General features: G+C 43.5%; 1 protein-coding gene across 5 annotated transcripts in view; it reads left to right on the forward strand.

The window, feature by feature from the left end:
- LOC138283366 (interleukin-18-like) overlaps positions 1-22,022 on the forward strand; it is a 233,394-nt gene that overhangs the window by 81,756 nt on the left and 129,616 nt on the right. For 3 of the 5 annotated variants that reach the window (XM_069221346.1, XM_069221344.1, XM_069221347.1), the window contains exon 4: positions 19,747-19,893. The exons of the other annotated variants lie outside the window; for them this stretch is intronic. In XM_069221346.1, coding sequence (XP_069077447.1) covers positions 19,747-19,893 — 147 coding nt within the window. The remainder of the gene's footprint in view (positions 1-19,746; positions 19,894-22,022) is intronic. 5 annotated transcript variants of the gene reach the window in all.

Consider the following 22,022-nt stretch of genomic DNA (forward strand, 5'->3'; position numbering starts at 1 on the left):
AAGAGCTTGCCCCGGTCACAAAGGGCTTTCTCACGTCCTTGTTTGACTCTCTAAAGACGGACAGATCTCAAGGACCTTAGAAAAGACCTCTCTCAGGAAATGTGCAACCTTCGCTTAGGCCTCACCTCGATCAGAGAATGGGTCTCTGGCCTGGAAGATAACGAGATAGCGCGAGATGAGGATGCAGAGCAGCTATGTCAAGAAATCTTTCAACTACAGGAAAAACAGGACCAAGTGCTGATGTTGTCCGAGGATCTTGATAACTACTCCTGTCGCCATAACATTTGTGTCCATGGTGCTCCCACTGGAGCCGAAGGGGGGACATTACAGAATACATTACAGCCCTCTTTAAATTAATTCTAGGATGGGAGGACAATAGAGATAGCCTGCTGGATCGTGTACATAGAGCCAGACGCACAGGCAGAGCTGGTTCTAGTCCTCCAGACATCTTAGTGTATGTTCACAACTTTATGACTAAATAAGACATTCTTCGGCTGGCAAGAGGTAAACATCCTATTCATTTCTGAGCCAATATACTAAGCCTATTCAAAGACATATCTCTACTCACGCTCCGGTGGCATAGAGAGTTCAAGTCCATTACAGACCATCTCTGCTCCTGCAGTGTCTCGTATAGCTGGGGCATCCATTTAGGCTCATATTCTGCTGGGAGGGCGAGGTCGACCAACTTAAGACAGTTAAGGAGGCTCGACGGGTTCTGGATATGTCAGAGAACCCCTTGAATTCTGAAGCCCTGTCCTCTGAGGAAGGGAGCGGCCCCACTGGCAATGAGCAGGGTGACAAAGAAAGCACAGTGGACCATCCTTGAACGAAAGAGCTCAGGAGAGACCAACGATTTTGGACAGCATCGCTTCCGAAAGAAGCAAATCGAAGCTGAGAGTGGGTGAACACATGGCGGCTATACCCTGTCTATGTCTGTGGGTCTCTGGGCCTGTTATACCTTATTGGCGGGGCCCGAGGCGGAGGAGCCATCGCGAAGATCAGGGTACACCGAGTGACATCCCCAGGCAACGGTGAACACCCTCCTTATGGACTCGCCCAATCAAGGGACTTTGTTATGTGTTTGTTTATGCAGATGTTGTGCTATTCTGTTATATGTTGCATTATCCCCCTCCTCTATTCAGAGAACGAAGTTGAGACCCTCTTTGCACCATATCTCGCACAACACCTGGAATCACACACACTACATCCCTCCTTGTAGCACCCAGGTGGCACGTGCACTTCCCACCCCCACAGTACACCTGACAATCACATTTCTGAGCCTCAACGTTTGAGGCCCCACAACCCCACTAAACGGTTGGTGATAGTCTCCCTGCTTGAGTGCACAGAGAGCCACATTTGTCTACTACAGGAGACTCCCCTGTTCTCTAAAGATGTCTATCGAATGCATTCCAAGTGGTTCCCTCAACAGCTCTGGTCCTCAGCACATGTGAAGAATGGAGGGGTGGTGATTCTGGTGTATAGATCTTTCCCAGGGGAAATCCTCACTAAGGTAGCCGAGATACAGGGGAGATTCCTCACATATAGGGAGCGAGTAGGCAACATCCACTTCACAATCACCTCAAATTTACACCCCTAACGTGAAACAGGAGGCATTGATCATGAAATCCTTAACCCAAATGCTTACCACTTCCGACTCAGCGCTTCTTATAGGGGGCAATCTTAACCTAGTTATGGACCACGACCTGGACAGGTGAGGTCACTGAAATGGCCAGACTGGTACCTTCTACCCCACAAGGCTTCAGTGACTTGGGGACGGCAGTTTGACTGACACATGGTGAGAACCAAATACGGAATACCCGCAACTACATTTTTACACAGCGGCGATGAAAACGTATACCCGTTTTGAGTATTTCTTAGCCTCCCCAGCTTTTCAAGCTTACATTAGAGATACCATGATAGAACTCAGATCCCTATCAGGTCATGCCCCACTTTTACTGACAGCTCAATTCGAATCCACCCACTTCCGATCTCCTGGCTTGAGATTTTGGGACTCCATAATCCAGACTCCCAGCTCGCTGGAGGCAATACGATGGACCATTAAAGACTATCTTAGCATCAATGATAATGAGCTTAAATCCCTCTCGTCCATTTGGGAAGCCCTCAAATTAGGGGTACGAGGAGAGGCAATCTCGGTCTCTGCTGCAGAGAACAAAGCCCAGGGAGCAATGAGGCTGCAACTAGAGCAAAAAGTAGTGGAAGGGGAGTGAATTCAAAAACGCACAGGGGGCTAGAGAATGGAGAGAATTAGAAAAAGCTTGCCTCCAACTGAAGCGTCCAGACTTAGACCGGGCTGAATATGCCATTGTAAGGTTAAAGCACAAATTTCACTTAGGGGGCAACCCCTGCAGGCACTTAATAGCTCATAAATTCCGGGCACTTGCCGAAGCTGCTGCTTTTAACATGGTACAGTCTCCCCATTCTGGTGAGGCATGAACAGATCCTCAAATCGCGGCTACATTCTGCAAATTTTACCAAACTTTCTATGTGGCTGACACAGCTATAAACACAGCTCCCTCTCCATACTTAGATGGGTGTGCCCTTCACCGTTCCCACAAGCTGACACTGGCACCCTCAACAAACCCATTCACATAGATGAAGTTATTTCAGCTACCTCCCGACTGAAACACGGGAAGTTTCACCCACCTCTTCTACAAAACGTTTTGCCTGGAATTAGCACCGCTCCTTATGAGATTATTTAACTCGCTCACCGATACCAGCTCCCTTCTTGATAGCATGCTTGATGTGACTATTACTGTGATCCTGAAACAGGACAAAGATCCTGAGTCATCTGGGTCCTACGGGCCCATTTCGCTACTTAATATAGTTACTAAATTGTTCACAGGTGTCCTGGCATATCGCCTCAACCCTCTCATGTCCGGGCTGGTGGATCCTGACCAAGCAGGCTACATTCCACATAGACAATGCAGAGACAACCCAAACGCCTCCTGCATATTATTGATAAGACACAATGTTTGCAGCAGGAGGCATTACTGTTGTCCATCGATGCTGAGAAACTTTCGACAGGGTCTACCGGCCATACCTTTTTGAAGTACTATCTCACCTTGGCTTTGGCCCTAAACTAATGCGCTGAATAAAAAGCATCTATAGTGCACCTAGGGCCTCTGTCTGGGTGAATGGTATATCCTCTCAGCCTTTTATGTTTAGTCGAGGGATGAGGCAAGGATGCCGCCTCCTCCACACTCCTTTTCACCCTCCATATGGAACCCCTAGCCCAACGCATATGTATGAGCCCTACCATAAAGGTATCAAATTTGGTGGAAATTACCACCTTATTTGTCCATAAGCAGACAACATGATACTAGCCTTGTCCAACCCCCTTGGTCTCATTGCCAGCCTTAGTTGCATCACTGCAAGAGTTTGGGACTATTTCTGGACTCCGAGTGACTATGCAAAAAACCCAGATCCTGTACCTCACGGTTCCCCCCACCCATGAAGCAGAGCTCTGCACTGGATTTGCCTTTCTTTGGTCTTCCTTCCATATCCCATACCTAGGCATGAAACTAGCTGGTTCTTCTTCATGAACTGCCCATAGAAATTACACTGCCCTTTCTAAACTCGTGTTGGCAGATCTAGAGACTTGGCGACATCATAAACTGACATGGATTGGTCGGGTAGCAGCGGTTAAAATGACGATCCTTCATTTGTATCTTTTACATGTTTCAAAAAATTCCCCTCACCCCTTCGGCTAAGGTACTATGTACACTACATTCCGCAATCTTCAAATTAATCTGGGGTGGTAAACCTCAGCGCTTGTCCAGGTAGATCCTTTTCCACCCTAATAAAAAAGGAGGACTGGCGGTCCCAAAGCCTCGTGAGATTCTTCCAGGCTGCTCAATTGCACTTCATAATCAAATGGAGCCACCCATACACTGAAAAATACTGGTGCTTCATGGACCAGGCTGTCGCGGGGTCCCACATATGGAAAAAACCCTGGCTCCCACACAAACACAGGGCTAAAGGACTATGGCCCATATTTGTATTTTTTTAGCGCCGCATTTACGTCATTTATTGATGCAAAAGCGGCACAAACTTTCAATACAATGGTATTTTGTAAGTTTGCGCCACTTTTGCATAAAAAAATGACATAAATGTGGTGCTAAAAAAGTATAAATATCGGCCTATATTCTTCCCCGATCACTAACACGTCATTCAAGGTTTGGGACACAGTCGCCATTAAAGATGGCCTAACCTCTTTCCCATCGCCTATGACACCTCTATGCGCCAACCTAGACTTCACCTCTGGCATGAACCCCGATAGCTTTGGCAGATGGCATGCTGGAGGGTGTAAGAGAATAGGAAGCTTATCCGATATGGACTGCATCATCCCCGTAAAACCGCTTAAGGGAAGATTACAGCCTAATTGAGGTAGACAGGTTAATGTATCTACAGGTCAGGCACTGGGTTCTGCAGTCCTTGATCCGGTCCCTCGCCACAAGACCACTTACACCATTTCAGAAATGGGTAACGCTCAAGCATGACGACAAAAAACTTATATCTGAGATTTATATGCACCTAATTACCAAGATACACTGGCCTAAAACACCAGGGCAGTGTAGATGGGAGACTGAGATAGGGAGAGAACTATCAGACACAGAGTGGGGAGACATTCACTATAGGGCTCACTACACCTCACACAGTGCAACGGGCATGGAGACGGCTTACAATATCACCTCCGACTGGTACCACACCCTGGCACAAATCCACTCATGGGACGCGTTAACCCAGCCACTTGGTGGAGAGGCTACAGTAACACAGGCGCACTACTTCATCTGTTGTGGCATTGCCCCCAAGTTGCAACAATATTGGATTTGCATCTTAGAATACATTGATAAGTCCTTCAAAACAGAGATACCTCGACTACTGACATACACTGTTCTCTGTCTTCCTAACCCACTAACATTCCAGCTGTGTTCTATAAAAGGACGACAGATTGCTTTGGCTCTCGGAGCAGCCCATCAAACCATCCAATAACTCTGAACCACTGGCAGAGTTCATAATCATATGTCCTGGCTTCACAAACCCTGGTATCTGCTAGGGATGGAGAAGCTCTCACTCAGGGACAGGAACACCGGTCCACAGACTTTACTACTATATGGGCATCCTTCATTCAAATCCTTTCCTCCTAATTCAATGAACTCACATGCCCTACATACTTAAAAGTTTTACGTCTTCCGCATTAGGGCAGTGGAAAGCACTCCACTCCCAAAGCCCCACTCTTCACTTTTGGGCAGCCAGGTGGAGCCCACACCCACCTCGACTAACACTTTGAGGATCAGACAGATGGGGTGGGACGGGGAAGGGTGAGGAGAGGGTAGGGTACTTGTTCCTGTTTGTGTTACTACTTGTGATCACACATTTCTTTTCATTGTTTAAATTGCGACTGATTTCGCTGCCGCCCCCCGGGTGGTGGCAACAAAGCTGTGTTACTTGATTCTCTAACTGTTAGCACCACTGCCGACCTGAAGGGTTGTAGGCATACAGCTGTGGGTTTTTTTGTTTTCTAAAATGTAATAAATAGAATTGATACATAAAATTATCCGATGATGAACACTTCTTTAAGTCCTTAACAATTCTGCAAATGTGATGGGTTTTTTCAACTCAGGGTGCTACTTTACAATTTTCATCTTGCACACAATTTGAGAGCTGACATTGCAGTTGTTAAGGAAGTTCAGGGATCCAACCTCATGACGGACATCATTGCAAGCTTACAATGCAATCTGGGTACCACAGGAATATACTCCTGAAAGCTCACACCTCCATGGTGTGAGTATGAAACTCACAGCTTTTGCCAATGCCAGGAGGGTGTCATGCCCACTTTAATGAGGGCAGATGTGTCTAATGAGCGTGCTTGTGGATCATTACTCTCCAAAAGCTATGTTTCCTTTCAGATATTGACCACTATACAGTACAGGCCTGTGTGGCGTGTCTGCTCAACTCTACGCTAGACTGAATTTGTCTTCCTGTGCACATGTTCTCAGGGTACAACAGCTGACCTGGCTTTGGTGTAGTTTGACCAAATGTCCTACATTTCACCAGGCAGTTCCTGTTTTTTTACTGCCTTTTCCAGAGTTCTAATAAATGCCCTGGTTTGGGGAAAGAATCAGGTGAACATGAGCACTACAAGTAAAATATTGATCATGTTTACATCTTCAGTGGGTTGACTCTTTCACTCAGAGTGGTAGGACAGCAGGCATCATTCTGCCAGCATAGCTGCCACCTTTCCTCATGCCTCTCCAAGAGAAATGGTATCGCTGAGCTTGACATGGCTCATCAGACTATTGTGTACTATGCATTTTTAGAAAAAAACTTTACAAATAAATTATTGTTTTGTTGAATGCAAAGCAAAATTACTGAGCAGATTAGATAACATTATAGGCTGTGACCTGTTGCCTTATTACAACCCGAACCTTTAAAGACCATCACAACATTTGTCTTTTTTTATTACTGTATGTTTACAAAAACAAGTCCTACGTTGGTGGGTGTTATTAGTTTAGCTATACACTTGAAGTATATTATTTTGTAGTCTTGCTTCCATTGTTTCCATATTTGTACCTTGTCCTGCTTTTTAACTTTGAAAACCTGCCCCCATACTTCAGCCTCCTTCCCTCTTCCTGGCCTGGGAGCTGAATAGGAGACAGCAAGGACATAGCATAGTTATCCCCTTGTGAAACAATGCTAGATGTGGCATGCTGGGTTTAATCATCTCAGTGTGGATTCTGAACAGCAAATCTTTGACAACTTGTTATGCTAAACTAAGAAGATATTTTTTGATCTTCCAAGAATGCTACAAATACCACAAAATTCCAACCTTGCGCAGTAAAAGCTTTGAGCCAACCTGAATAAGTGCAAGCAAGGCTTTTTAGACATTTCAACATCTAAGATTCATGGTGATAAACTTTGGTCTGACCCTTCATTTTTTTCAAGCCCCTGCTAGGAGAACTGGAAAATTGGCTATAATCTTCTTAGTTATGCACCACTCACACTGAGATCAATTATTGTGAACACTAGATGATGCATTACTTAAAGTGCAGTAGAGTACCAGAAGCATATGTGTCTGCTTTCCATGCCCTTGGGGCACTTTGGTATTACAGAAGATGTTGCAGTTGCTTGCATGGTCCCTTACGTAATGCAGATTGTGCCAGCGCACATAAGATACCAGCACAATTCGCAGAGAGCAATTTTTCAGCATAGGGCTGTGGCCCCATGCTAATGATGGTACCGATGCTGTATTTTGAACAAGGGCAAAGAGGCAAAGAGATCATCAAGAGGTGCACTGGCTGTGCACCAGAAAGTGGCAACACCGGGTTAGCGATGCCACCTAGTTGGACGTCTGCTATGGTGGAAGGGCAATCCCATGGACCCCCAGACATCCCTCTGCAGTCATTAACTGCCCCGCCTGCAGGGAGATCTCTGGCCCCCATTCAAAATCAGGCTGGGTGCTGCCTGCACTATGATAGATTGATCTACTGCTTCAAAACAGCTGGTCTGCCTTTCACTAATGCTCTGCCACCCAGAGCAGGTACAAGTTTGAAGCTGCTCTGGATGTAGCGGACTCTCCAATAGTACAGACTGTCCTTGTTTACGCTCAGCGCACCTAGCTCACAATGATTTGTGGTGCGAAAAGGAGCAGTAAACTCTCCATATAATAGGCTCTTGATTATAAATCTTGTTCACTGCTCTGATTTAGCAAAAAGTAGCTTTTCTGTTATTATGTCATAAAATTCATAAGAGGAGGGAGAAAAGCAAGGACAGAGAGTGGTGGACGTGGATAACAAGTGGTCATTTTCTTTTTTCTTTTTTATACATTTGGCACATAGGGAAAGGCGATATTCTTTATAGATCCCTAACATCTTTCTTGCCCTGTGTAGCAGTGGAAAGCAAGGACAGGTAGATTTGGGGACCAAACATTGCAAAATAATGCATGTTTTTCACCTCTGGCTTCTGAATGCCATCATTTACAACTGAAACTTAGCTCTCATTGCCCATTTGATTTCACTGAGACTCTCAATGAAAAACATGCCTATTATTCTAAGTGGCCTATCTGTGATACTAGTGGGCAGATTTATGGAAAGTGGTGCTGCATTGAGTGCAGCGCCACTTTCCCAGGGCCCCTTAGCACCCCCCCTACAGCCACCATGTGTGTGCCATATTTAATATATGGCACACCGTGGTGCAGGGTAGGGGGCAATAGTTCATTTTTTATGACTCTATTGATATACTCTGCAGGAGTAGCGCCAAAATATTGGTGCTACTCCTGCAGAGTGCATAGGGCCCCATTCTAAAGAATGGCAGCCCCCTTTTAACGCCTGCTCTTGAGCAGGCATTAAAAGTGCAGTAAAAAGGAAATCTCAAATTTCCTTATGCCATTTTTCCTGCTCCTCTAATGGGGGAATGCCCCCTTTGCATACATAAAGGAATACATAGTGGCACAGTGCATGCACTGCACCACCCTCTAAATAAAGCACTTGGATTTTGGCCTTGTTGGGCCACATTAACACCAAAATAAATGATGTTAATGTGGCACAAGGTGGTGCTAGGGGCCTATAAATAGGCCCCTATATATCTTTTCCTGTGGGAAAGTTAGGAGCTACCTCCGATATTGCAAGCAAGTTGTTTGCGTCTAAGACAGTGATTGCTGGAGTTGGTTTGTGTCATTCATTCTTCTATTTCATATCACCAAGTAAACTGGATGGAATCTATATTGGAGAAATTGCTTAAAGAGTCCAGGTTTGTGATACATCTGTTAATGGCAAAGATGTTTCCCAATTCAAACTTCAAGCATCTTCCAGGGGCAAAGCTAAGCTCTGCAGTATATGGCTTTTCTATTACACGCCAACCAATGTACACAGGGGGAACCCAATGATTTCAGATCTTTGGTCTTAGCCTCAGAATTCAAATACTGGTGATTTGAAGTGAATGGTAGAGTCCTGTCCACAAGTCAAAATATATTGGCAGGTAATTTTTGGTCTTGTTCCACAGCAAGGCTGTCTGCAAGGCCTAATGCTGCCAACATTTTACAATATACAAAGGCCTTAATTCTGAGTTAATACAAGTTTGCCTCCCATAAGTAACAATACTACTGGGTTCCCTAATTATGGGATGCAATAAATAACACCTATCACAAATTTTTGGGGAATAGTGAATATTTTTATACTTACTGCACCCAAATTCGCATGGTATTGTAAACACAGCATACTCTTGCCCTGTGAAATTCTGGAAGATTTGACCTGCCGAAATTTACTGAATGGTGAGATATTTAACACCTCCCATCTCACAGACCTGTTCATAATCAAGACCATTGAGTTGGTTTTGGCTCCACCCAGACAACAGTGGGCAGATGTACATAGCTTTTTCTTTCCTTTAAGGAAAACTGGATGCATTTGAAAAAAAAGAATGCTTTATTTACAAAGAATCACAGACTTGGTGGTCTGCTACTCCAGCAGGTCACCATCCCTGTGATTTTTGTGATTCCCAGTGGGTCACAAATTGTGACCTGCCTCATTAATATTGATGAGGTAGGTCTATTTGCGAGCCACTGGGCATCGCAAAAGAAACTCAGTGGAGTTTTGTACATTTGGAATTGTGATTTCCTAATTGCTATTTGCATGGAATCACAATTAGGAAATCACAATTCCAAATGTTAGTACATGTGGCCCTAAATATCTTGTTTATCTCATGTTGTTGTAGTTTAGTGGAACATTCCATCTAAGTGCTTGCACTGCAAAGCATTAGGCACTATTTAACATCCAAAGAGTTCTCTAAATCATGGCACAAATTGAGGACCAGACCTTTGTTTTTGCGATCTGCAAGTTGAGATCAGTTTGCGAATTGCAAATTGCAAATGGCAAAACAAAATGTACAACAGTGTGAACCACACTATTTGCGATTCTCAAATGGGTTGCAAAGGACCTGACTCATGAACATTCATGAGGCAGGTCATAATTTGTGACCCATTTGGGAATGGCCTCACTTACAGGGATGGTGGCCTGCCGGGCTCAGCAGACCACCATGTCTGTGACTGCTTTTCAATAAAGCATTTTTTTTAAATGCAGACTGTTCTCCTTAAAGGAAAAGGGGATGCATTTCAAAAACAAAAATTAAAAACATTTTCACTACCATTCCCAAAGGGGAAGGGGTCCCATGAGGACCCCTTCCAGTTTGCGAATTGGTGAACACCAATTTGAAATTGGTATTAACTGCTATTGTTTTACGACCGCATTCGCAGTCACAAAACAATCATACATCCCTCTGTGAGTCACAATTAGGAAGGGATGCCCTCAGGACGCCCCTTCCTAATTGCGCGTTCCAATCCCTATTTTGCAAGTGGGTAACTGGATACCGTCTCAGAAAAAATAGGGATGGTACATTGTACAAAGCCAAGCACAGATTTTCACCTTTTGCGACTGCAAAATTGCATCATACACGTGGCCCTAAATTCTTATCTCATAGATGCATTACATACATAAAGCGATAGTTTATGTTTGGTTTTACAGTGCAGTAAGCCGGTTTTAATATTTTGCTTATATTTCTATATTGCTAGCATGTTCTCTTGTAATGAGAATGTGGAAGATAGCTCAGTCCGTCGTGCTTAAGACTTGAGTGATCAAAGTTTTTTTTTCTCTGTCAACAATGTTAAGAAGACAAGTGTAACAATTTGGAGTAAATTAGGCAGAATAGTGTAGACAAAATTATATTTTTTCACATTCAAAATATGGTCCATAGTTCATGTTTAATTTCTTCAATTTTATACATCACAAACTTGACCCAAGGGCATTAGAGAGATAGATTATGAGTTACCTGAAATACTGAGGGATTTCCTAGAATCATAGGATGTTGAGACAAGACTCGGACTCAAATCTGGGTTCCCAGCAGGGGCGGTTTCTCTTTTAGGGTGGGGGGGCTGCAACCCTCTGATATTCCTATGCATGCATACATAAAATATTAAATAGATGGATTTGTTTAGGGATACCATCATATCACTAAACAAATCGATGCATTAAAGTCTGGGCTTTTTGGCCCAGGCTCTGCCTCGCTTTGAAGCACAAGACAGAAACCAGCCAGTAAATCAAACTTTCTACACTGTGACACATGACACAGGGCTGACTGCTCTAAAGGCCCCCTTCATTTCTATTGTGGTCTATGACAGTATCCACTATAGTCCAGTGAGGCATTTAGCATCATGATTTTGGGCGTATTAGTCTTCATCCCTGCGGGAGGGCAGCCATCTGTCAATAACAGCCATAGATTCCGCCCTTTCCCCATTTGTCACACAGTAGGACTGGATGCAAGCATGTGTGTTTTAGTACCTTGTCTTCGGTAACAGTAAGTGTTATAATGCCAATCTTGTGTTATTTTTGTTGTACTGAGACCCCTGTCATGCTAACCTCCCCATGTGACACCCCAGGCCCTGGCTGCAGATCGCTGGCTCCTTTAGAAGTGGAGCCACTGTATTTGTTCCTTGTGAAATTGTTCCAAATGACGTGCATGGTTATTGCTCCATTGCAAAATAGGTCCAAACATCCGAATCAAGCGCAAGGGGAGAAATATGTGCTTAAAGGAAAGGCAGTTATCAGCGGTCTGGCATTAAAACTGGCCCTATTTTCATGGCCTTAACATTAATCCCACAAACGTGGATTGATATGCAAACTGTGAATGTTACAACGTGTGTAATGTGTTTCACCCATTTAGTTCTTATTTCACATGTTTTACTTAATATTGCATTCCCAAAGAGAGTTAGCTGTTTCATCATGCTGTGTTTCTGTGCATTGTATTACAATTGCATGGTGTTTATGAGGGGCTTTGATTGAGAGCACTGGTGCTGAGGCTGATAGCACAGCAACGTGCCTGACCGTGGGTTGGTCTCTCTCTGCGGACCACACAGAACAACGGTCATGTATTCCAGTTGCAAATGAAACTCAGTGTAAATGTGCGCGAAGGGGTGCATAGAGGTCAAAATATTTAGAAGGTAAAAGCAAAATGAAATAAAGTGCTTCAATATGAATGAATGCAGTGTATGTTTTGGGTGGTAAAATTAGGAAAATGAAAGGGAGTGCGTTCAGGGAAGAGGGAAAAGAGGCAGTTGAAGAGGAAAGAGAGGGGTTTGAAAATGTGCAGATGGATGAGATGTGAACAGAAAAGTGACATACATATTTAACGTAAAGCACACATAACTGAAGGCCATACTTCTTCGATAGGCCTCAATAATATGTAATGCACAGTCTCACAATTTCAGAATTGAAACATTTCCAATCTTAATTATTTAAAAATAATTATTGCTGTTACTCATTTATCTTAAACAGCTAACAACCATCGACAAAGCCAATAGTACTGACAGGTTTTAGGTGTATGTCAGTTTTTGTTTTATATTTCTGGATGCAATAACATTTCAAAGAGAAACCAAAATACAGGCCAGGTGGCAGACTTTGGGAATCACAGAAATGTATTTTACATGTTCCCTTTTAGAGAGCCCCCACTTTTTTTTTATCTCACTTAAAGATCTGTCTGCACATATTTCGGTATGATTGATTGCAGCCAGCAGCTGTGGGGTCCTTCCTGATGGCCAGTTAGAGCATTTTCTTCCAAGGTTCATGCTGCATGCAGTGAAAGACACTGGGCAAGCACACACTTTGCACATTAAAGTAACTGTTGACTGTATTCATGCTGGAAGATATGGGACAGTTTCTAATGTGTTTAGTATTTCAAGAATATACTTTCCCACTGCTTTATAAACCTTGCTTTCTCACTAATTTTTTTTGCTTTCAAATGCACCTTGGACCCCACATTTCTCCATTAAGCTTGCTCACTTCACTCGCTACATAAAAGTCATATCCAACCTTTACACCCCACCACTTTAAAATGTCACCAGCTGCCACTGGTTCCCAGTTGCAAAAGACAGCTCTATTTCTTAAGTCACATCTTTGTGTGTGCTCAGAACTCACTATGCCTGTTCCCTTGATAACACTGACAGACAGTTGTAAGACTCAAATAAATAATCCAAACATTGCCTTCGGGTGAAAATACACGTGTTGTTGGGATGGAAAAGTCCATGCATGATGACGAACAGGCACCACTAACCTTAGTGCCCCAGCTGCAAAAAGAACACAGAGTTGGAGTAGCACAGTAGTTGGAGTTGGAGTAGCACAATATCTATAGGGTAGGTGAGGGATCTATGTAGGGGAAGAGGATGGAGGGCTCTCAGGAGCAGAGAGAGGTTCCTGTTGATTTTAAGTGGGACTAGTTTGTAAAACTGGGTGGAAGGGAGGAGCACATGGTAGATTCTGGGGAGAGAACCATGTTAGGAACCCATCAGGATGTTGCTGTGGAGTCAGGCTCTGTCATCCCCCAGCACACATCTATCCCAGATACATGCTGAGTGTGTCCCGTAATGCACTTTTCAGAAATTACCCTATATGCACACCACATTTAATTTTCTCTGGTACCACTGTCACCAATTCCAGGAGTAAATCGCCTGGGTGGGTTTAGGCTAGTACAGACGCTGAACTTTCCCATGACCCTTCAGACATCTAAATTCTAAAGATTAGCAGTAGGAGAAGACCAGGGAGTTTGAGAGGTAGAAGCTAGCTAGCACAAGGAACAAGAGGAGAGAATGTGGGAAAGAGAGGGCCAGGGATGACTATTTGAGAGAGAAGAAAGAGAGGGAAAAGCAAAGGAAAAGAGAGCTGGAGAGGGAAAATATTGCATGTGAGAAGGAGAAGCTTAGGATGGCAGCAGGAACATCTGCATCTTAGAAACATGAGTGCATCTCCATGTCAGGCTAGGAAGTGGCCAAGATTCCAAGAGAGCTTAAAGAAATGTATGTGGAGGACAGGATATCTTCAAATGAATTGTGAGCTTTGCGGTTGCTTGTATGATACAGGCCTGGAATGAGGCAGCTGACTGAATGGGTCAATTTCTTTTGGAAGACAGAGCCATCCTTGGAAGGATGGCTATGTCTGGATGAAAGAAGCAGTGATTAGACTCTTTAAGCTGAATCCAGCTCAGTATCTTCAGGAATTCAAGGAATGCAAAAGAGCAGATTGTGTTTTGTTTGAAACTTGGGTTCAGGGTGTATTGTGTTACTGGAATGAGTGGGTGAGAGGGAAGGAGGTCAAGGATTATTATTCCCATAAGCAGTTGATGTTGACAAAGCAACTCAAGTAGAAGTGCTCTACTCAACCTAGGTAATACCTGTCAGACCTGACAGAGAGGGAGCAGCTTCGGACAAGTTGCAGTTGCTGACAAGTGGCTAGCTAATAGAGTTCACAAAGGGCTAGAGCCACATGGTTCTAAGCCAAAGGGGAGAGGACCTTTCCAAAAACTGGTTCATAACTGGAGGGTAAGGGCCACGGCAGTTCCAAAAGGAACCAGAGCGAAATCAGAAAGGCAATTGTAGTAAAATGAGTTACTGGTTGAGGTGGGGGTAAAGCCTTATGCAAGCAACATCCAAAATTCTTCTCAGGGGGAAGTAACAAGTAACTCCAAATTAACCTGTGCTTAACCCCCTGGTAGCTTGGCAGAAAAGCAATCATGCTTAAGTTAGAGGCAATGTGTAAAGCATCTATGTAGTAATTCAAGCAGTAGTATATACAAAACATGACACAAGAAAAATCTCACACCTATTCAGGAAAATATAGTAACATTTAATGAATTTAATAAATTATTTCGGACCAAAACAAAAAAAATCTAAACTGTAGAACCCAGAGATATGCTATTTTAAAGATTTAAGTGAAAATGCAACTCCATTTGTCCGGTTGCATCAGAATTGAGAATTAAAATCCAACTTTACCCTGAAAGAGGATTTTGAAATACAATTTCTTTGGACACTAAACTCAAACTTCTACCTGCTCCCAATTGAAAGTTATCACTTATTAAATCCCACGGTAACCCAATGTCATCCTATGGGAGACATAGGCCTTGCTGTAGTGAAAAATTAATTCAAGAGTTTTCCACTACCAGGGCATGAATAAGTATATGTCCAACTTTTTAAATACACTGCACTTTGCAATATAGGCAGTCTAGACCCTAATTAGATGGGACTTACATGTATTTAAAAGAAAGGTTTAGGCCTGGAAAAAAAAATATTTTTGCATTGCAGCCCCTCATCAACAGCATCCTCAAGGATAATGCAGGACTCCACATCACAGCCCCACAGCTTCCTCAGAACCGCCATTGTGTGATACATCCTTGACAGAGGATGTCACAATGCTCCGTAACCAAGATTTAAGGTACTTTGTTCAGCAGGCCTACCTTGGTCCGTGTATCCGACCCGTGCTCCAAAATGGTTGGCTAGAACTTGTGACTTTGTCCCAATCTGGCACAATCAGGTAACCACAGTTGGTGCTTTGTGCTTTTAGGGACTACTTTCACTTATATATTTAAAATTACATGTCTCCTGTTCTACTAATTGGATGTTTGTCATTTTGGTGTCAAATAATTTATTATTTTGTATTATATTTTTCTAAATTGACATGGGATTTTCCTGGTGTTGTATTACTTTTTTTTAAAGTGCTGCATACATGCTTTACACTTTGCCTTTAAGTTAAGCCTGACTGTTTTTGTGCCAAGTTATCAGAGGGGTTAGCACAGGTTAATTTGGAGCTGCTTGTTACTTCACCCTAACAGAAATTGTGGCTATTGTTTAATCAATGTTTTATCTCCACCCACACAAAGTGTAAACAATTTCCAACGCAAGCGTAGGGAAATCTTCAGAGAATCCAAGCCCTTTTGAATGACTGCTATGACCAGAAATTTATCCTGACTGGGTATCAGGAAGGGCCAGACCTGTTGGTGCTGAAGCCTATTTATCCATGGGCTTTAAGGCCAAGATGTTATGGGCCATACAAGGTAGTTCAGACTATTTCTGAGATTAGATACTGGGTAGATAGTAGCCAGAAGGTAACACAGCAGGCTATTCCATGTGAACTAGCTGAAGCCTTACCTCTAGAGAGACTTCACACAGATTATCATGGTAAGGGAAGATGAGGTGGAGGAGGACAGAGAACCTGTTCCCTATCTGCTGAATGCCGACATTAAGTCTGCCACTGTGGAAGGGGTTCAGTTAGCCCCTGAGTTGCTGTCTGAAGAGCAAAGAGAGTGCAGGGAGGAGCTGAGGTGTTTTTTGTAAAACCTCTTCTGGATTACCAAGGGTTGAGACCAGTCTGTGTCCACAACAAAGACACCAGTGACAGTCTACCAGTGAGGGGCAGAATGTACACAATATCTGACTGAGTTCAGAGATGCAATAAGGCAGAAGTTGCCAAAATGTGGCACCATGGGGTCATTGAGAGATCTTATAATACTTGATCCAGTCCTGTGGTACTAGTACCAAAGAGAGCCTACAGACTTAAAGTTCTGCGTGGACTACCAGGCCCTCAGTGAGGTAACCAAGACTTATACCCATCCAATCCCAAGAGTGGATGATCTTGTGTATCAGGTGCTGCAAAGTAGTTGAGCACCTTTGAATTAATCGATGAGAACTTGTACAACACCTTAGCATTAGCACCAAGTGCCAAGGAAAAGACTGCATTTGCTATGCCAGGGGGCTATATAAATTCAAAGTAAAGCCATTTTGGGGTTGAAGAATGCTCTTGACACTTTTCAGCACTTGCTCAACCATATTCTCACCAGGATAGAGGATTTCTGAGAGGCCTACCTAGATGACATTGCGATAGTTTGAAATTCAAGGTAGGACCACATGAAGTGCCTAAGACAGGTGTTGGCTAGGATACAGGCGGTGAAGCTGACAATTTAGATGACCAACCCACAGAAAAGGTAGCTCTCTGTGGTCTTTCTAGAGCATGAAGTGGGTAACAGGCAGATTCACCTGGTGCATGCCAATATACAGCCTGTAATTGAGTGGGAGATGCTCAATACACAGACTGAGATTAGGGTATTTTAAAACTCACTGGATTTTACAGTAACTTTGAGGCTAAATATAGGACTATAGTTACAGTAATGACTGGGTTGACCTCCAAGGAGCAGCCTAGGAAAGTAATTTGGACAGAGGAATGTCAAAGAGCATTTGAGGAGCTGAGGAAGGACTCATTCAATGCACATGTACTGAGACCATCTGACTACAGTCAGCCTTTTTATATACAGACAGATGCCTCTGACCAGGGTATTACAGCTATGTTTTCTAAACTGGATGGCAAAAGTAGAGAGTGTGACGAGGCCTTTATTAATAGGTTACAACCCAGGAAAAGGAAATGGGCGACCATAGAGAAATAGTGCTTTACGATAGTCTGGACCTTGATAAAGTTCCACCCATTACTTGTTTGGAAATTGGTTTGTAGTGCAAATCAACTATAAGCCTTTGAAGTGGTTGATGGCTATAAAGGGAGAGAATGTCAAGTTTTTGCAAATGTCAATTTCACTACAAGGGTTAGATTGTGTAGTGGAGAACGTAGTCAGACTGAGCCAGTGGAATGTAGATAGAATTTACAGCCAGAACTGTTGATCTGATGACCCAACCTCCCCAGGCTAGGGGTTAGTTCGGGTTAGTCTGATTTGAGAGGGCATCTGTTGGGGCATAAACATCCACTGTATGGTGATGGATGTGCACCTGTGCCTGAAGTGCTCCAGCTGCATGGATATCTGGATCCCTGGTATTGATTTTCAGTCACTAGCAAAGCCAGATCATGCATGTTCGCCGTGACTTAGGACTGTCTGATGGTAATGTAGTCTGGTTAGACAAGTTGTTACCATTATAGTGTTAAAGGACTAGTGCCCTTTTCAGGAGTTAAGTGACAAAAGCGCAGTGGTGGCAGCATACCTATTTTGTGTTTTATAATAATCAATATTGTGAACAGACCGTGTTAACTGTGTCACTGAAGTGATACCTACTGACCAACTCACATAAAATTCCCCTGCTGTGCATGCGGAAATGTACGTGTGCCTGAGGAGGGTACATGACATGGAGGTCTGTGGGTTCCATTTTGGAAACCCAGAGTCTGGAAAGGTTAGTTGGAGGAGACAATTGCAACCCCCAGGCAGGAGATGTGGATTGCTGTAATTTCTGAGGACTGGGGTTAAACACAAACGTTGGGAGGGGGGTCATAAATTGTGCACATCAGTTACTGGTCAGTGGGACCTGTGCTCAGTGTCAGGGGAGATGGTGGGTCAGATAATCATATTAAAAGAGCATGCTTGGGTCTTTGAACCTTTGTGATGCTGATTTCAGCACAGGCTGCCAGCCAGCTGTGATGCCCTGTCACTCCTTCAGCCTGTGATGTGAGTCAATTGGAACCGCACACAATCCTGCTGTGGCAGACTGTTCCTGCTGGACCTGGCCCTTTTTGCAGGTTCATCCCCTGACTTTTTGCCTCCTGCCTCCTATTTTTTATGACCTCTTGCTGTTGGCTGTAGGACTCTGAGCACTTTATCACTGCTGATCAGTGCTAAGGTGCAGGTACTTTCCCTTCTAAAGTTGGTATGATTGGCGTATACCTAATTGGTATATTTAATTTACCTGTAAGTCCCTTGTACAGTGGTATCTCTATACCCAGGTCCTGTAAATTAAATGCTACTAGTGGGCCTGCAGCGCTGCTTGCCCCACCCACTGAGGTAGTCTTTCAAACCTGTCTCAGGCCTGCTAGCGTAGGGCCTGCATGAGCTGTTCTCTGCCACATGGACCTGGCATCTAAATGTACTTGCCAGGCCCAGACCTTCCCGTTTACTACATGTAAGTCACCCCCTATAGGCAGGGTGCTATGTATGTAGAAGGCAGGACATGTGCCTAGTAGCGTGGCCTGTCCTGATAGTGATAAACAGCCTATTTAGTTTCTCACTGCTGTGAGTGCCTCATGTCTAGGGGGCATTGTCTGTTTTATGAGGGGTAGCATAGGCATGTTTGAAATGGTTGTAATGGGAGTAAGAAATGCTGCTTACTGGTCTAAGTGGATTTTTTATTACTATAACAGAAATGCCACTTCTAGAAAGTGCTGTGCTTATGACTCTGGTGTTTTGCAGCTTGACTCCAATCCACATCTGGGCAGAGTGACAGTTGGGCTTTGTGCATGCTTTTCAGACAGCCTATACACAGGGAGGGTGGAGGTGTCACAGAGGTGCATCTGCATACTGAATAGTCTTCCTGGGCAGAGAGAAGGGAAAGGCGGGGCACACATGCATTTGTAAAAGCTGTGCCCCGGCCTCACACAAAAAGGTTGTTTACCCCCAACTGATGTTTGGAGCTTGTGCTGGAGAAGAGAGGGAGCACTCCCAGAACCAGTTGTAACTGGTTGGAACCTGAAAGTGCCTCATGACCCTCAGAAAGGGGTTCTGACATGTATGTCATCATTACAACTGCTGTGACCTCGGCACAAAAACAGTTCCAACTCTTAATTATTATTTTTATGGTTATTTGTAGCTGGAAGGTTAAATACATTGCAAAAACAAAGACTCAAAAGGTATCCAGGGTGTCAAATTATCTCTTATCCAAATAAATCGTCATAAAAATGCTTTTGATCATTTTTTTAATTGCAGCTACACCCACTTCTTACCTCATGTAGGACTGGATAGATGTCCTAAGATTGCCCCTGCCATGGTACCTAATAGTGAGAATTGGAAGCATTCCGATACACTTGTTGGAAGATATAGATCTTTATTTTGTCAGTCTGTATTATGCATGATTTATTTTTGCATTGTACTGTTTAACGTGATTTCTTTTGTAAATATTATCTCCTGTCTCGTTGTGGTATTTTCGTTTAGATTCTGCGGCCAGATCGTGGTATAAATTGACTACCAAAAAGGTAGCGATTCAAAGCAGCTGCAAGGACATACTTGTACCCTATACTACGACATCCATATCGGACTCGAAAGCAGTCTTTCATGCACAGGCAATAGTCCCACCTCACGGTAGGAACAAGTCACATGCTCTGATATGTCGCCATTTGTTGCAACCTTAAGCATTAAACGAGCAACTGAATGTTGTTAAAACAATTTCCAAAAATTGATTACATATCCCTGAAATCTGAAATGCTGGGACATAAAGTCGTTTGCTCAGAACAATACAATTTTCGGACTTATTACGACCTTGGCCGACGGGATACCCCCGCCCCCCCACCCCCTCACCCCCCCAAACCACTGCTTTACAAGTTCCTTAGGCTATAATGGAACTTTTAATACCTCGGGCGCCATCGAACTTGTAAAAAACCGGGCGGGATATCTGTCATGTTTGTGACAGAGTATCCCATCCGACAAGGAAGCAATCAGGCCCTTTATCATCAAAGGCCAAATCCAGAATAAGAAATCGTGAACCTATGCTCAAAGCCATTTGTGAAGAAAAAAAAATCGGCTGTATTTATAAGTGCCCAGTATTCACAAATGGATACCTGTCATTCATACTTTCATTTACACTTGTGTGATATTGCCCAGCCGCACTGTAATATTAAAGAGGAATAAATCACACCCAGAGGGTAGGGTGGAGAGTGGGTAGGTCAAGATATGGTATGCCTTGCAAGTCTGCGAACATCCACACATATGTCAGTCTATGGTCACTCACAAACATCTAAAGCCATGGAAATGTTCAGAGATTTGCTCCTAGTAGTAAATTATTTTCCAGTATAGGAAGATGACTGGAAAAACCTCCTTACTTTATTGCATATAGGTAAAGGCAGTCCCATGGAAAAAATACATATTTTCCTTCCTAGGAATACGCTTGGAAAGCTGCAAATACTTCAACTGTCCAGATGCACTACTTGAACGTTTTGTGAAGTGTCAAAAGACATGAACTTACCCTTGTGCACTGGAGTAACTATGTGAGTGCCGATTTACTATTAACTATGTTTTCCAGAAACTTGACCCTAGTTCTCCAGATTTCAGGAGCAGAACATGAGTCACCTTTTATCCTGCTGGAATTGTTGCATGAATAGATATTTGCAACCGGCACGCTTTTTTGGGCTATTTATTGTCAGGTGGGTGGCTTGCGAGCACTACTGTCTGCACAAGCCAAGGGTTCTACCTCCTTTTCTGTTGCAGTCCTCCATGCTTAGAAATCGGCACCTGCCTTGTAGGGCGCTGCATGGCAAACGTACATCTCTGGATGCACTTTCTTTATACTTAAATTCTGGGTGGACCACCATGTCCTTCATTCTACTTACCATTCTCTTTTTATTTTAAGCAACACAACCCCCAAAAGCAGAGAATTATTGTTGAAAAACAAAAAACTATTGTCTATGATGCAAAGGCAGTTTGCTCCTTGCATGTCAGGTGTATTTCTACATTTTCCTTCCCATGGCATGGCAGCCCCAGGTATGAGAATTCAGGAATGGTAGCCACCCCCTCAACAGAGTGGGGCAACCACCACTTTGACCTAGTCGTTCAGTGATGGAGAGACTGGAGGGCCAAGGGTGTATGTTGGCAAAGCCAGCTGAGGCACTAAAAGATCCAATGGCTCAACAGAATGCCCTTAACCTCTACATTTGTGTCATTCTTTTTAACATATTAAACATGAATATACATTTCATGACATCATTTACTTGTTATACATAGAGGACCTGAGAGTGCTTTCCCTTCCAGAATCTGAAACCGAGTCTGTCTGACCCCACGCCAGGGCTGACCTTCACAACCATTACAAAACTGCTTGCTCATACTCACACAGCAATGCTAAATCAGGTACCAGATTGCATATTGTAAAACATGGATTATTAATCGGGGTGTATGTGAGTCCACCACAAGGAATTAGGCCACACTTGTCAGGGTAAATCACAGTGACAAATAATGTGGGCTCAAACCCCTGGCAGCTCTGGCAAAGAGCTGCCAGGCTTAATTTAGGAAACTGTTTAAAGTATTTAGCTGTAACAGAAGAGTTAATAAGTCAAAATATAACACAATAAAGTCCCTCAAGATAGTTTAAAAAATAGAGAACAATTTAATGAACAAAATGACAAATAAATAACAAAAATCTACTTTGGGCACCGCAAATAGGTTCTGTTTTTTAAAGATTTTAGGGGGAAAGCGGCAAAAAAGGTAAAGTGCCAATCGAT

The sequence above is a fragment of the Pleurodeles waltl genome, chromosome 3_1 (genome assembly GCF_031143425.1).
Source record: "Pleurodeles waltl isolate 20211129_DDA chromosome 3_1, aPleWal1.hap1.20221129, whole genome shotgun sequence".
Classification (NCBI taxonomy): Eukaryota; Metazoa; Chordata; class Amphibia; order Caudata; family Salamandridae; genus Pleurodeles; species Pleurodeles waltl.